The following is a 15,384-nucleotide window of genomic DNA, read 5'->3' as shown; positions in this document are numbered from 1 at the left end:
GGAGACACACACACAGCGACAAGCAGCTCTGTTGGCCAGTTTGTAAACCTTCTGCCGTCATTCGCTCGTCAGTCGTTGTTGCTAGCATACGTCACGGAGTTCCTGCAGCGCTGCTATCCGCACTCTCACCCCCTCTCAGTTCTTAAAAAACGGAAGTAATCAGCACAAAAACCAAAAACAATCGAAAACATTTTGAAAATTGTGTGAACAGCCTTGTTTGTGCGAAACACTGCAGAGAATTGAAATCAGAGGAGGGGAGATTCCGCCGTCGATCGATCAATAAACTCCGGGCAGCAAGTAAGTGCAGTTCTAACCCCCAAAAAGAAGCTTAAGCGGAAGTCCTCCTCCAAGGAAAGGACACTTACACTCGCCCAAATGTGTGTACACATTCTCGGATATGTTTCCCAAAGTTTTGAGCTGCAAGTCGATTTACATGTACACACATCTCAAGTGCAGCCAAGCGATACATACACAAAACAAAAAAGCAGGAAAAAACGTTCTGATTGCACCTTCGCATCCCAAGAGTTCACACTTTTGCGACTGTGTGCGGGTATTCCTCGGTTTTGGCCAGGCCAACAAACAGTTTTCCTTCTCCAAAGGCACACACAATTTTCCCCAAATCGTATTCGCCTGCGAATCGGCCGAGTTTCTTGTTAAGGGGATTTCCATTCTGGGCATCTAATAGCCATAAATTTGACTTGCATCACGTTTTCAGCATTTGTAGCGATCGTTATCAGAACCGTGCCACATCTCAGATCTCTGGCATTTCCCAGCTGAGGGCACTGCTAAAAATCGGGCTTCTATTATGCCAACTAATGGGATTTAAATGGGAAAAATGTATTATACCTGAGTATAGTAGTTTGTATAAAATTATTTGATAAATTTTTCTTTGTTTCTGCAACCATTTTTTAAAAGTCCAAACTAAATAGTATGATAATGTATAAAAAACCTTTTATTTTATATTTAAAGATACACATAGCGATATAGTAAGCTTTAATTATAAATGTTTAGTGCCTTTTCTCTGCGTGCTCAGGCCCATTTAGCCACTGCACTTTGCCCGACGATCGAGTTTTATTTTGTGCCTTCATTATGACTATGTGTTCATGGAGTGTCATCTGGTGGTGCCAAGTGCAATGAATGTTTCGCTGATTAACATCTTAATTAGCCTTGCAATTATTTCCTCAACTACAGCTGAGCATTTCAATGGCCAAAAAACGTTGGATGCCTGCCAGCATTTGCTCAGATGTTGAGATTCATCCAGAGCCAAACGAAAATGGGGAGCGTTTCGAAGAGAAACCTTTGCCACTCCACGACCACAAATGCAGGCCCGAAAACCCAAGTGAATCATGCGGCAAATGTGCAGAACAGGTCTTGCAGTTGCAGTTGCCATTGTCCATTGTCCATTTTTCGAGCTGAAGAACTGAAAAGCCGAAGAGCCAAAGAACTGAAGGTGCTGGATCGAAACGGAGGGGTAGGGGCCCAAAACGAAGGGGCCAAACCGTCCCGGATGATAAATCAAGTCTGGCCAGTTGTTTGTCTGTGGCAACGAAAAAAAAATTGAAAAACAAAAGCCACAGACAACAACATAAACAGCGAACAGCTGATGATGCTGCATACTCCACTAAATGTGTATCTGCCAGATACAGTATAGTAAGTTGGACTCCCGATCGCGGCCTGCAAATCTGGTCGCCTTAATTGGCCAAAAGGGTAACCGTAGTCACAGAAAGTCCAACTAGTGCACAGGGAGAAAATGTTTCATAACTCTTAAGGTCTACTACTAACCTAATCAAATACTTGAATATATTTTTCATATAAATTCATGCCAAAATATATTTTTAAGGCTTACAAACTTTATAGGGCTTTTTAGAACATATAATATCATATTCTGAAATGATTTAAAATTAATCAAAACTAAAATGTTATAACCCACTTTTTTTAAGTTTCTCTTAGTGTGCAAATTAAATCAAGATATCGACCCATTTCGACGATTTTTTTCCCCATGTACCAGTGTCAATTCCTTTGTGTGCTATTTTTGAACTAGTCTTGGCCTTTTAAGGCGCTGACCACCTTTAAGAAGCTTTTCCCTGGGCCAAGCCGATCTCAGCAGGGAATAAAGGCAATTAAGTCATCGTTAGACGGCATTAGCGGGTTTAATTAGACCAACTGGCTGCCAACTGACGCGGCATTTTGTCACCGTCCCGAGGGTCGTCGTCAGGCGGCGGCGTCAGCCCATCGGAATCAGATACAAAAACCCAGTTATCAGGTAGCAAGAGCAGGCAGCTGGTGGCTAATCCCAAAATGGCACGCATTGCGGACGGGTCTCTGCGGACTGGACCCTACTCCTCTCCCCGGGACCACCGATAATGCCCGACTATAATTAGAAAGTTAGTCAGCCGACTTGCCGTAACTGTAATTACGCATGTGTATCCGAAAGATATCCAAACAAAAGGCCAAACAATCAACACTTGATGTTCTTGTCTCGGTTTTGGGTTACTGTTTTCTGTGTTCCAGGCAGGTCCTCTGATTTATGGCACCGAAGAAAGTGAAATTCGTTGGTGTGGGAAAAACCTGTTTGCCATTTGCTCAGGACACAACGAGAAAAGAAAGACAAAGACCAAAGTCAAGTTCAAGTTGTATAGTAGTTTCGAGTTATGTAAGTCGTTCTTTCGACCGAGGGTCTTGACTGCGCATCAAAATGTCAAAAATTATGTCATAATTCTGAATGGAACGCAACTGCAGCGGGTATTATACGTATAGGGGAGGGCATTTTGGAAGGCTGGGGTGTACGGGGTGGTTCCAAGTTCCAGGTGGTAGGACGTAGGCCCAGTAACGCTGCACACTGCGCAGTTCCTCCCAAGCCCCTTCCCCGTTCTCACTGGGGGTTGCTGACGTGTTCATTTTCCACTGGCGCTGATTTGCAGCTATGGGCCTTTCATCGATTTGCAGCTAAGCCACTTTCAGGGGGGATACCTAGGGGTCTTCCAACTAGGCACCCGCAAAAGACCCAAAAATAGCAAAGGTGACCCCCAAATAGGGCTGCGGAACGGGAGGCTGCAAAAAGTTTTTCTGGGCCTACATTTCGCTAAATGCGGAAGTCGTTACTTTGTGTATATATAGGGGATATGCCTTATATATACACGCACATAACTGCAGCGAGAGAGTGAACCAAAACATTCGATAGGGCCCGTCGTGAAGGTTGCTAGGTAATCATCATCGGGGAAAATGCCCTCGACTGCGCAGGTCAAACAAATTTGTTTGTAAACAAAATCGCACCGAGAGAGCAGAGAGATTTTCCTGCACTGAAAGTAGGGGAAAAGCCAGTAAGAGTTACAGTAACCAACTGCGGTCGAAACTATTTTTCAGCCCGACGGGGGGTGCCTGCAAGGGCGGTGGGGTCTTTGGTCGATTTATATTTGCCCATAAATCTCCCCTTTAATTGGCGACGTTCAAACACAATTGCGGCGCCTAAACTGAGGCACTTTGAGTGCTATATTTACGCCTGACGGCATGGAAATTTATTCCGCAATGGTGTCAAAAATTAATTTCATTATAAGGAAACACAATTCAATGGGGGTAAGTAAGGGTAGAAGGGGTTGAAAAATGAAGGAGAAGCATCTTTTATCTGCATATGATTTTTTAAAGCAGAACAGTATCTTTAGAATTCATTGTATTTTATACCTGTGAATTTTCGTTAAATTGGAAATAAGGATAGTGCACCACATTTCAAGATTTCATATCTCCACAGATAGTTATATAATTAGTTAGGATCACACCAAATATATATGTTTTTGCATTACATTTTTTCTGTGTAACACTTTTTTACAATTGCACACGTGCTGGAATCCATACTATTTCACTGCGACTCTTGGTTATATTTAAAGTCATCATGATGGTGTTGTCTCGTCATTTCCCAGTCACCAGTTGAGCGCCTGATGTAATCCGCCAGAAGGGCGCGCTAATCGATTGACTGCCGGAATATTAGATTGATTGATTGTTTTTCCATAGTCTGGGGCCAGAGACGGCGCTGACCCAGAATTCTATATACGGCAGCTGGACCTGGAACTGATACTGATAAACAAAGTGATAAAAAATATGCGTCGTGCCCAGGGGATTTGCCTGTGCCTAAGAAGAGACACATTCAATAAGCTCAACTGCGTCTCACGTACTAATTGGAATTACGCGTTATAAAACACCCATTTATATATGTAGATATACATATAATAAAAAGCACATCTAAATGCCATTAATATGAGCAGGCAAAGTGCAGCAAGGTACGCGAACTTGAAATTCTATATGTACCCATATGTGGAGGCAGGGAACCTGCAATTTATCATCGATCGTTTGATAAGCAGGCACCACACAATGAACCTGGATTCTCAGAGGTATTGGTACAGTGGAACCTCACCAGAGTGTCTTTGTTTTGAGTGCGATGTTCGTGTGTGTGCCTCTGTGACATCAAAGAAGCGTTTGCGTCACTTTTTCGGCGAGCTTTGCTGGGGGTCTTTATGGGCTTTGTAGATGTGGCTTTTAATGTACACATATAGCATTTAAATGATAACGACAAATATACTTTTAAATCATATCATAATTATTAACCCACTTCTAAAAAATAAATAATATGAGCATTGAAACTAATTATTTTTATGGCACAACCTCAAGTATCATCATAAGCAACCCATGAGCGACGCATGATCATGTTGTTCCGCCGCACATGGTATCCATTACAATGCACCTAAAATTCCACTTACTGCAGCTAAAAAGCATTCATATGCATGGCAGCCAGCATAAGCATTTCCACAAATGTTTGTCCATCCAACTGAAAACATAAGACGAGTACAACGTTGTCGCATTTGGCTTCTGTCGATGCGTTGGCGTCCGTCACTTGCCTCCGTGTCATGGCGATCCGATGTCCCGAACTGCGCAGTATCTTCAAGCTATGCTTATAGAGGGGGTTATTTAGCAAGCAGGGTGGGTGGGTCCGAGCTGGCGGAGTTTGTGCGCAATAACCCAGAAAGAAATGCTCGGAACAGTCGAGTTCACTTAGGATTGGCCATGGTTCACTCCACTCCCTTTGATGCTGGCCGCTTTCCAGTTTTCTGGTTGTTTGCATGTAAAAACGCCAGCGTTTGCTGTAATCATTTTGTGACACAAGATGTGGCAGCTAGCATAAACATTGCCCGATTAGATAGAGCGGCAGAGGCCCAGCATTTCTCCACACGTATCTGTATCTGGGGCTTGTTTATTTGAGTTTAGAGTGCTGCCGGGCGCAAATAGTTTTCTATTTTGTTATTTTTTGTTGTATTTCGTTGGCGTCTTCCCGATAACGCCAATAATGTTTACCTCTACGCAAAAGAGGGGGAATTTTGTTTTCTTTATCATGTTTTTAAAACTTTTTTTCCGAACATAAACAAAACGCGTGCAGACTGAGATTAATTATAAAAACTTTGGGTTGGCCAATGGTGTGGTGTGGCGATGATCACAAGATTTCGTGTGGGTATAGTGGCCATAAACACACATACATATTCCTATATATTTGAATATACATACCTGGCTATATCCGGAGATCTTTTTGCTGCCTTTTGGCACCTGAGTGCGCTCTGCTACCTTTGCAGCAGAGCTACTTTGTAGCCGTGAGCCACTTTCCGCTCAGCAAAAGCTACAACTTGTCGCTGTCAGCTGTTGCATGATAAAATATCTAAAAATATATAGAAAACCACAACAAAATGGTGTGCTAATGGCTAAACAACCTTGAACCTGGCCGAGAGGTTGAGCTTTTGCCAGAAATATGTATCAATACATGCAATTGTGTGTTGTTGCCCATTATCTAAAACGAAACGAAATTATTTAATGGGTGGCGTACGGGAATCAGTTTTGGGTGCTCGTAGCGGTCTGATATAAATAAAGGAATTCAAATTCCATAAATATCTTTTGCTAGAGGCAAATAAAATTATTTAAGTAAACAAACAATAAATTAATAAATTGCTGTAAAAATCAATACGCGTCATTAAGAAATTATAAGAAAGTTATAATTTAATTTAATTTTTAGCTCTCCCTTTAATGTTTATTTTAAAAGAGCTCACTCTCGTTATCCCCATTGTTATTCCATATCCGAACAAGCAGTAGCCGACACTTGATGATTATTGTTTGAATTGATTTCGAATTGCATAATGCGATGATTGGCAAGCTGGCAACGAAACGCAGTCTGAACTTATTTGAATGCCTCGAGTATTCTCTGTCTTAGCTGGGAATGACAGTTCGCAAATAGTTCTCAGCATTTCATTAGCATTTTTATGCGTTCCGACTGTCCGAGAACTTATTGCTTGGCTGCCTTTGCCTCAGCCGTGACTCGGCATTAAACATCTGAAATTATTAAGCAGAGAAACTGTATTTCAGCGTGAACTTTGGAGCTGCCAGCTGCCAACTACTGTGCCACTGCGAGAATCCCACACCCATGCACTTAAAAAAAATATTCCCTCTGTCTTGACTTTGTTTTAATCATATAAACATAAGTCTACACTTCTTATCATTAGTATTTACTCAATACACGGCCTTGGAAAAGGGGTGAAGATTATAAAATATCAGTCAATGAAATAGGGCTTTTGTTATCATTTTCTTATAAACGTTATCATTTTCCTTTATTCAGAAAAAAACAGCTGATAAGCAGGTTTATCATAATCACACAGACATATTTTGCCCAAAGAGTTTTCTCAAAAATTTCCAAACTACTATAGGAATTTTTTAAAGAGGAAAATTCGAGTTTACGTCGAAACTTGATCATCTTTTGCATAGAAAAAAAAAATTAAAAGAACATTTGTAGTTATTAAATGTTATTTATTATAAAGTGGAAACCTTTTTTAAACTTATTCTCACAAGAAATTGTTTTATTTTTATCGATCTACTACTTAAAAAAACCCATGGAAGATATCTAATTTACCTAGTATTTGGGTCGCAAAATCGTAAATAATTGATGAAACTGACTGAAACTTAATAACAACAAGAGAGTCTTTAATACTTATCTATTAAAACAAGTATTTCCCTAGTTCACAATTTTTTTCAAATCTTTATTTATTTCTTGAAGTGTACCCCCTATTTCGCAGCCCCTCCCAACCCCCCGGCCAGCTTAGTCACTCGGTCAGCCCGTGGCCAGTTGGCAGCGAAGAGCCACTTGGTCTGGCGATAGAAAAGTATCTAGCAGATACAGTTGGGCGGGTGGAAGAGGGCGGTATGGGGGGCGGGAAAGTGTGTCAATGCGCAAACGTCAGAGCAGCTGATCGGAGAGCGAAAACGTTAGTAATACTGTGTATAGTATACGGCGTATTTGGAGAGGGAGAGCCCCGCGTAGATCGCTTTGTTGGTAAACAAAAATCACGAACTACACGTATGATCGGGGGCTCTCTTTTTAGCGCTGCCCAGCTGGTCGGAGCATAATTTTGGCGCTTTGGCTTTTGTTGACTGCGATCGTGGTTTTTTGCGTTTTAAAAAAATACATAATTATGGGCTTAGATACGCTCGCGAGTGGTGCTCTCCGTTGTTCCGCTCTCTCTCCCTCTCTGTGTCTGTGAAAAACTCAGAGATACTGAGATACTTTTCAGCGTTTACAACGATCGCCTGGCATTCGCCTTTGATATTTGAAAGCAGACGCAACAGCAGCAGCACCGCAAATCGAGTGCAGCAGAAGAAAAGTGAAAATCCCCGAAGAGATTAGGTAAATAAACCCAGAGAAGTGTGAACAGTGAGATACCCAGCCGAAAAATAATTATAGAGTAAAAACTGCAGCAGCAGAAACAAACCAAAAAAAAGAAAAACACAAATACACACTCTAAAAGATACACAGGTACGCACACACTCGGATTCAGATACAGGTACTCGCAGATACAGATACGCGGCGATACTATAGCTTTTGTTCTTCCGCCCGCTTTTGAAATTCAAATGCGCTTCCGTCGATTCAGTTGGCAAACGAGTGTCGACTAGGCTGTACCGTCTGCAGTGGCATCCGCTTCCACATCCATACATCCGAATACCCGTTTCAGTGGCTTGAATTTACGTGATTTTAGTGTGTGTTTTCTTTGTGCCGTTCTCTAGTTTTCCACATCCATAAGGTGAGCATCCCATCGATATATAATACGTACGGGTTCTTTATAGTTCCAATTGTTCTGCCAATTAGTGCCTGTAATTGGCAGAATTCAGGCACTGCCCAAGGCCGCCCCTGACGTCATTTGGCTAGCTTGCATAATTCCGCATTATGCCATAAATGCCATAAAGAGAACGATTCTATACCCCGAGTGTGTTGTTTTGTTTTCCCTAAAAAGCGAGAAAAATAGGTAACAAACAAAAACACACGAAATTCCTTCAAAACAAAGGAACTTTTGCACCTTGACTCGCTTGAGAGCTTAAAGCTAATCAGATACGGGTTGACTGATATGAATATATGCCCACATATATATATCTATATAGATTGGCTATTGGTTTGCACTTGAGCAGAGAGCTTTGGACATGGTTCTTTGTTTGAAATACTTGTAAAAGTATAAATAAATTCGGGAGAAATGTTTGGGCTTTATGGTCCAGATATTCCAGTTTCAGTTCTGTAAGGCCCCTTTTTTCCACTCTGTGATCACTGCAGCTGTCAGCTCAACTGAATTAGTTCAAGTTCATTAGCCCAGCCCCATTTCAAAGGCCCCACATCTGGTAGTATCCCCACTATCTGCAGTACAATCAATGGAACAAAGCCTGAACTTTCGACTGTCGGCTCGTTTGCTGCACACGCCAGACTCTGCGCTCGGCTCGGACCTAGACTATATAGTAAACAATGGTATAATAGTATACAAATAGAAATTATTAGCATAGTTGACGCTGTCTGGCGAATTCGTCTGGGGTGAGTTGGCAAAAACGCTACGTTTTGTACTCGGCGCTGATAAACAGCCAAACTTATTCCATCACTCGCGAAGTTTGTTGACTCGATGGCAAGCGAAGCCAATAACGATTTCCTCAATATCTAGTCTAGACTTATATAACCAATTAGCGATCAAGGCCACGGCCAAAGGAAAATAAACAAAATTCTGAGCTAAAATAAGCGCTATGATATGGTATCTTAACGATGCAGGCTGCCTAGAATGTATAATGTGGTCGAGAATATATAATGTATCCGCAAGATCCAAGGTCACATTTATTTGGCTGCAGATGGGACAAAAGTGAAATTGATTTACTGCAGCCCAAACAAAATAGGCTATACTGCTGTGGGGTCCATGACCAACCATTCTGGGGGTTATCAAGGGTGCTGTAAGCTGTCGGCCATAAAAGTAAGAGCCCTCGATCGCTTGCCCCCTACGTGTTTATTTATAAATGCCTGCACGGCAATCGCTGTTGTGCAATGCAACAGCAAAATGTATTTCGACTGCAAAATATTTTGCCTCTATTTTCGGTTAGAAATGCATTCGTATGTATCTCTTCAATGTGCCAAAATATGGCGAGGCATTTTGAGGTCAGCCTGGCTAGGCGCTCCTTGTTTATTTTATTTCTTGGCCAATTATAGTGGCAGTCCTTTCCTGCATCTCTGCTCATTTCATTACCATCTCCAGGCAATTATCAGAATTTATTTGAGCTGCCCGAGTCAATGGCCCCCCATCAAATTTGATTGTCAAACTTTCGCTGACATTTCGACTCGGACTGCCTCATCAAACCCAATTTTCGTACGCTTTTGTGTCTCTGCTGGCAGAGATTTCACTTTGTTAGTTTCTGTGGCTTTTCACGTTTTTGTTTTGCGGTCAAATTGCAAATTGCCCCGGCAATTGTCTCTGCAAGTCCAGCTTAAGCTCCATTTCCATTGGCTTTTCGCCTCTTGAGTTTTCCGTTTTTCGTTTTCCGTGTGCAGCTTGATCGACAAAAATATGCCACTCGAGCTGCTGGCTTCTTTATGACGATGCGATAATCATCCAAAAGCACTGGAAAAAAGTGAAGTAAATATTATCACAAATTATAAAGACATTTAATGTTCCATGAAATTCGAAAATATTTCATAGAACCCATGTTGAATTTTTACTTTTCATATTTCGTGTTTTAAATGCTTCTCCAAGTGTCCCACCGATTTAGTTCAATTCATCTTTTAGATAGATATATGCGGGTATAGTTTGAGTAGACATTTTCCTATTGTCATGACGTGAGCCCGATTCAAATTGCATATATGCTGTGCACACACAGTATTCAGGCAAACCACTCGACGATTGTGTGTGCCATATATAATTGCCTCGATCATAAGCTTGGCGCATGCACACCGCTGGAATTGGAATCGGAATCGGATGGGATTGGGGGAGGTGGGCGGGGGCTATCAACTGGGAAACTTAATGGCCAGTGCAGCGATACTTTATGGCACTGGCCACTCTATTATACAGTTGTCAGCACAGTGCTTCAGAAAAACGGATTAATGTAATCATACGTAATTGGCGCCTTTGGTTAATTTGCGTTGAGAAAATTTCACTTTCGCAATCGATTTCGAAAGCCCATTTGCATTGATTTCGCTGGAGCTATATATTTTAAATAGCACAGAAGTGATGCAATGAAAAATAATTGCCATCTTCAAGTAGGAAACATCCCATTTGTGTTTTCGAGTTCGCATTCGGATTCGCACACCCATTAAAATTGAGTTAAACAAGTGAGTTTCAAGCTAAGTCAATTAAATTAATTGTTATGGAAAACAATGATATATCTGATTACGCATTGTAGGTACTCTAAAATTTTTAAAAATAAATCGCACTACCAAAAATGAAACCTTTATATATTAAAACACTTAACGCAACATTTAAAGTTATTTTGTTCGCCTTTTTTATTTTAATATAACAAATTAACCTGAGTAGGCCTTTTAAACTCTTTAAAAAAGCCAAGTTACTCAACCTCTCACTCCATGCACTTAAAAAAATCCTGCTGCTCAGCACTTAGCAGAGTATGCGAACTCGCAATTAAATGAAATTAAGTAGCCGCCCCATTGAACCGCGTGCGCCCACGCAAACAAGCTGCTTACTGGAAATGCGGGGGCTTTTCCGAGGGGGTGGTGATTACGCAATGCGCACACAATTTGCTAAGCCCATTTCTCACGTTTTCCCACAATTTCTCTTTTCAGCTTCTACGCTACAAAGAAAAAAGAATAAGACAAGCAAAAGCGTACAAACAAGAAACAAATACAAAAATAATTTAATAAAAGACTGAGCAACGTTCAAGCAAATCCAAGGAACAAAAACCAACAGCAACATAAGCAATCTCCCACATTTGTCTCTCTATCTGTGAAACTAGGCCCACTAGATCCGTGTGGAAAAGCGCAACTCTGATCTCAGCACACCCGCAACCCTACGAAGCAATAAAGCGTTTTTCACCGCCGGATCAGCCGCGTTAACCCCGTGTATAATGTTAAGCAGCCTCGCCTCGTATCTCTTTGGATCGCCAGCAACATCCGAATCCGTTAGCCAAGAAGCCAATCCCGCCCAGAACCCCAACGCGACCAGCCCGAACCCCGGCCCGACCAGCGATCCCTCGGCCGGCGATGTAATTGAGGTCACCTCCTCGACGCCCTCGGTAGCGGGCAGCACTCGGGGGGCGGTACGCGCCTCCAACGGCAAGCGGGGCAAGAACAGGCGTGGCAAGCAGCAGCAGCGGACCAGCCAGCAGCAACAGCAGCAGCAGCGGAAGCAGCCGGCCATCACCAAGCTGCTGACGCCCTCGGGCGAGACCATCGACGAGGACTTCGACGAGGACGAATGGTACATCGTCGAGAAGGAAGGTGAGTTGGAGCCTTTACGAAAAAATAGGATTACAAAAAACGTGCAACCTATAGTTCTGAAGTGAAAGTTCTTCTATAAGCCATTCTCAATTTTTTCTGGAACAATTTGAAGAACCTCTGAAGAATTTTCTAATAAAGTTAAACTGCAATTCATTTTTAAACTGTATTATTGAGTTAGAAAACATTTTCATACTCGTTCTTCTTATTTTCCAGACGAGGAGGAGGACTCCCTGCCGCGCAGCGACTCGGAGGAGGAGCTCTCTGTGGTGGAGGTGTCGCAGCCGCATTCGCGGGGCGGAGCCACCGCCTCCGCCGGCTCCTCGGCCGCCGGCCATGGCCCAGTGGCCTCGACCCGTCGGCGGCAGCACCTCAACTCGCATTCCCTGTACAGCGGACCGAGGCCGCAGCAGCAGCGCAACTATCTGCAACGCTCGCGAGTCGCCCGTCCGCTGAGCATCAGCACCCTCAGCCCGCCCAGAAGTGTGCCCGCCCTGGGATCCCCGGCGGACCCTGACAACCTGAGCCAGTCGCTCTACGTGGCCTCGCCCAGCGGCAACGACCAGGGTCAGGGTCAGGGTCAGGGTCAGGGCCAAGGCCTCGGCCTCGGCCAGGGTGCTAACGTGCTGATGGAGGAGTCCTGGTACGTAACACCGCCACCATGCTTCACCTCGATTGGGCCAATCAATATGGAAACATCACCATTTGAGAATCTATTGATTGAGCATCCAAGGTTGGTGATCTTTATAGTACACAATACGAGTCCAAAACCCCCCAGAAACCCGCCCCAATCCAAAAAATAAACCACAAATTACAGCCAAAACGCACGCAAAATACTAGTTCCCCCGTTGATTTTGTGATATTTATTTAACTAGTGGTTTCTCTTTTTCGTATTACAGCATGTCCGTTTATCGTAGTATTAGGTTCACCCAGGAGGGCACCGAAAGTTTTGTTAATCTTGATCTCGGGGTGTCGGCGGAGGTGCCGCAGCAGCTGGAGGATCCCGAGCCGGAGCCGGAGCCGGAGGCCCAGGATCAGCGCCAGGCTCTCCAGGAGCAGCGCTCCCACAACGCTCGCTTCGATCGCCATGCGGCCGCCCAGCTGAAGCAGCAGACGCTGGCTCGTCAGAGCCAGAAGGTAAGGATCGTGGGGACACGTCTTTGTGGGGAAATGTTCCGGGTTTTCCTGAGTTGAATAATTTCCTAATCCTCTCCGCCTCACCCGCAGAGCAACAACATGAAGCAGCACCAGCAGCTCTGCCGCAGTGCCATCAAGCGGGCCAACAAGGTGCGCGACTTCCAGGCCAAGGCCAACCGCCCGCGCCGCTCGGAGATGCAGCACTGCAAGCTGGTCAGCGGCGCCAACAACAACCGCAGCAAGTGCTGCTACTAGGCGTGCACCACCCGCACCACCCAACACCACCACCCACACGCCTCCCACGCCCAACAGCCGGAGGAGCATTACAATCATGGCAGGCGACGCGATTTTAATTAGTATTTTAACTTAACACCCAGATGAAACGAGGAAATCCGCAAAACAAATATCAAAATCTAGCAGCTACAAAAACACACACATATGTTTAATTAATTAAACTTAACAATTAATTGTGTAAAAACGAAAAACAAAAGCCACAAAAAAATTTAACTATCTGTGTAAATGCGTAGGTTTTAACGTTTGCCGTTTCAATTTCAAAACTTATATGAAAAATACCAAAAAAATGCAATAAAATTTTCAAAATGAATATGCAAAAAAACCCAGAAGAAAAAACACACATAAAAATGACAAAAAAATGTATAACATAAGCAACAGAAACGATTTTGTTAATGTAGCTAAGAAAAATATTTTATTTATTTAACAATCAAACCCACACACACACACACACGATTACTTTACGGTATGTTTTGCAAAAAGCTTATGTTTGTTTAAGGGAGAAATCTCTTGAAAATGATCTGTTTGAGTTTGTATGAATTTTGGTGTGTAAAGAGTATGCTTATCGACAAGTAGGACGTACTATATTGTATTAAACCCCTTGGCACCAGATATGATCATCTATTGTATGCCTGATTATGTTGGAAATGCGCGTGCGTATGTATGAAACAAAAATGTGTGAGAAAGGGGGACAAAAAAAGATAAAAACATATATATAACAGAAGAAAAACCACAATAAAAAATGATTATGCTAAAACTTATTTCATGACTTTATTATTATGGGAGATTTGGCTTGGAACCTATGAAAATATATTAGAAAATATTTATGGAGTTTAGTAAATGACCTAGGTTTATCATGTAGACATGATGTAGATTCCCTGTAAGTTATTTAAATGTTTATAAGTTATACAAATTTTAAAGGAAATACAATTTGGGAAATGTTTATCTGAATAAGTATAGTTCTGGTGGTTAAGGTATGCAAGGACCTCACTTGTTCGACTAATTAAAAGAAAATTAATTTCAACAATGTAGCTTTCTGAAATCTTAATGCTTTAAAATCTTTAGATTTTTCGTAATGTAGGTCAAAAATGGTGCTCTAAGGAGCGCGGTGTCACGCTCAATGGACAAGGGCTGCCCTTGCTTGGCTATGGATTACCAGTCATTGTCCATAGAGACGCAGTTATTCCAGGGTCAAGTGGTCGGGAGGCGGACGAGCCTTTCACAACGCTTATAGTGCCGAGTAAGTAATTAGTGATTAGTATTTTAACGCAGACACGCTTGGCAAACGGTGGCAATTAAACGAGCCTGGCCTGCAGACCCACACTCGACAGTTAGGTGCCGTTGACCTTGGCCAAAAGGTAAGGGGTTACCCAGCAGCAGCAGCAGCTCCTCCGACTCCTCCTTTTCCTCCGACTTCCGCGATGCAAAGCGGCTCTAACGGCGAATCACAACGAAAGTAAATCAGGAAATGGAATCATCTCAGGTGGGCTCCTCTTCGAGATTCTTTCACAACCTGCAGCAGGTGGAGAGCCCTGAGAGCCCCGAGAATGCGGTTGGCTGGCTATGCTCTTCTACACAGAGGGGAAGTCTTAGGAATTATAAATACTTGTTGAAAAATATGTGGTCTTTATAACAAGTATAATTTATCAATATTACTTAAACTCCCCCGGCTTCCTAAGATACATAAATACAAGTATTTAAAAATATATAATATTATTTAGAAACTTGTCCAAAAGTTTTTATGGATAAGATCATTTAGTATTTATTCTTTTTCTATTATTATTTTATACTTCATTTATTAATGAAAAAAATTCCCAGTTTAGCCCTCCTGTGATCAAACCTTATCTTCTAGATTTTCCTCTGTGTAACCCCGTGGATAGCTGGATGTGTGGATGGATGAAGGAAAACTTTATAAAGATCCGCACTAGCCGCGCTTGGCTTCACACCTGCTCGCATCGCGAAGAGCTGCAAACCAGCGTCCGCCAAGTTATAAGACTCAAAAATTCAACCGGCAACGGTACTCGGAACTCCATTCGGACTATTATGTAAGATTAGGCAATCTGCGAACACACAGCCATCCATCCACTTACATACTCGCCCAACTCCCCCACTTGGCGGCTGATTCTATTTGGCAAGTTGCACTTGAGTGATTTTTCGGGCTTCCAAAAAAAGTCCGAAAACGGAAAACCAACAAA

At 42.7% G+C, this 15,384-nt stretch overlaps 1 protein-coding gene across 5 annotated transcripts; it reads left to right on the top strand.

Annotated features, from left to right (window-relative positions):
• The first annotated feature begins 58 nt into the window (after positions 1–58).
• LOC108035217 (uncharacterized) lies at positions 59–13,950 on the top strand. 5 transcript variants are annotated; one of them, XM_044094774.2, is made up of 5 exons: positions 59–297; positions 11,111–11,764; positions 11,978–12,494; positions 12,661–12,898; positions 12,989–13,950. In XM_044094774.2, exons 2-5 carry the CDS (start codon positions 11,392–11,394, stop codon positions 13,151–13,153), a joined length of 1,293 nt encoding a protein of 430 aa, XP_043950709.1. In that variant the 5' UTR covers positions 59–297; positions 11,111–11,391; the 3' UTR covers positions 13,154–13,950. The 5 variants fall into 5 exon arrangements, with proteins under 5 accessions (XP_043950709.1, XP_016966231.1, XP_050742631.1 ...); XM_017110742.3 differs by lacking the exon at positions 59–297 and adding an exon at positions 7,565–7,705; XM_050886674.1 differs by lacking the exon at positions 59–297 and adding an exon at positions 7,812–7,834.
• Positions 13,951–15,384: the final 1,434 nt, after the last annotated feature.

This window comes from Drosophila biarmipes, chromosome 3L, assembly GCF_025231255.1.
Source record: "Drosophila biarmipes strain raj3 chromosome 3L, RU_DBia_V1.1, whole genome shotgun sequence".
NCBI classification, from domain to species: Eukaryota; Metazoa; Arthropoda; class Insecta; order Diptera; family Drosophilidae; genus Drosophila; species Drosophila biarmipes.
This window is presented reverse-complemented; position numbering and strand designations above follow the sequence as displayed.

Excerpts from the sequence above, each read along its gene's own strand:
- LOC108035217 (XM_044094774.2), top strand. The coding sequence starts at position 11,392 with ATGTTAAGCAGCCTCGCCTCGTATCTCTTTGGATCGCCAGCAACATCC. Across the intron at positions 12,495-12,660 it reads CTATTGATTGAGCATCCAAG|CATGTCCGTTTATCGTAGTA; the intron begins GTTGGTGATCTT and ends TTCGTATTACAG. Across the intron at positions 12,899-12,988 it reads TGGCTCGTCAGAGCCAGAAG|AGCAACAACATGAAGCAGCA; the intron begins GTAAGGATCGTG and ends CCTCACCCGCAG.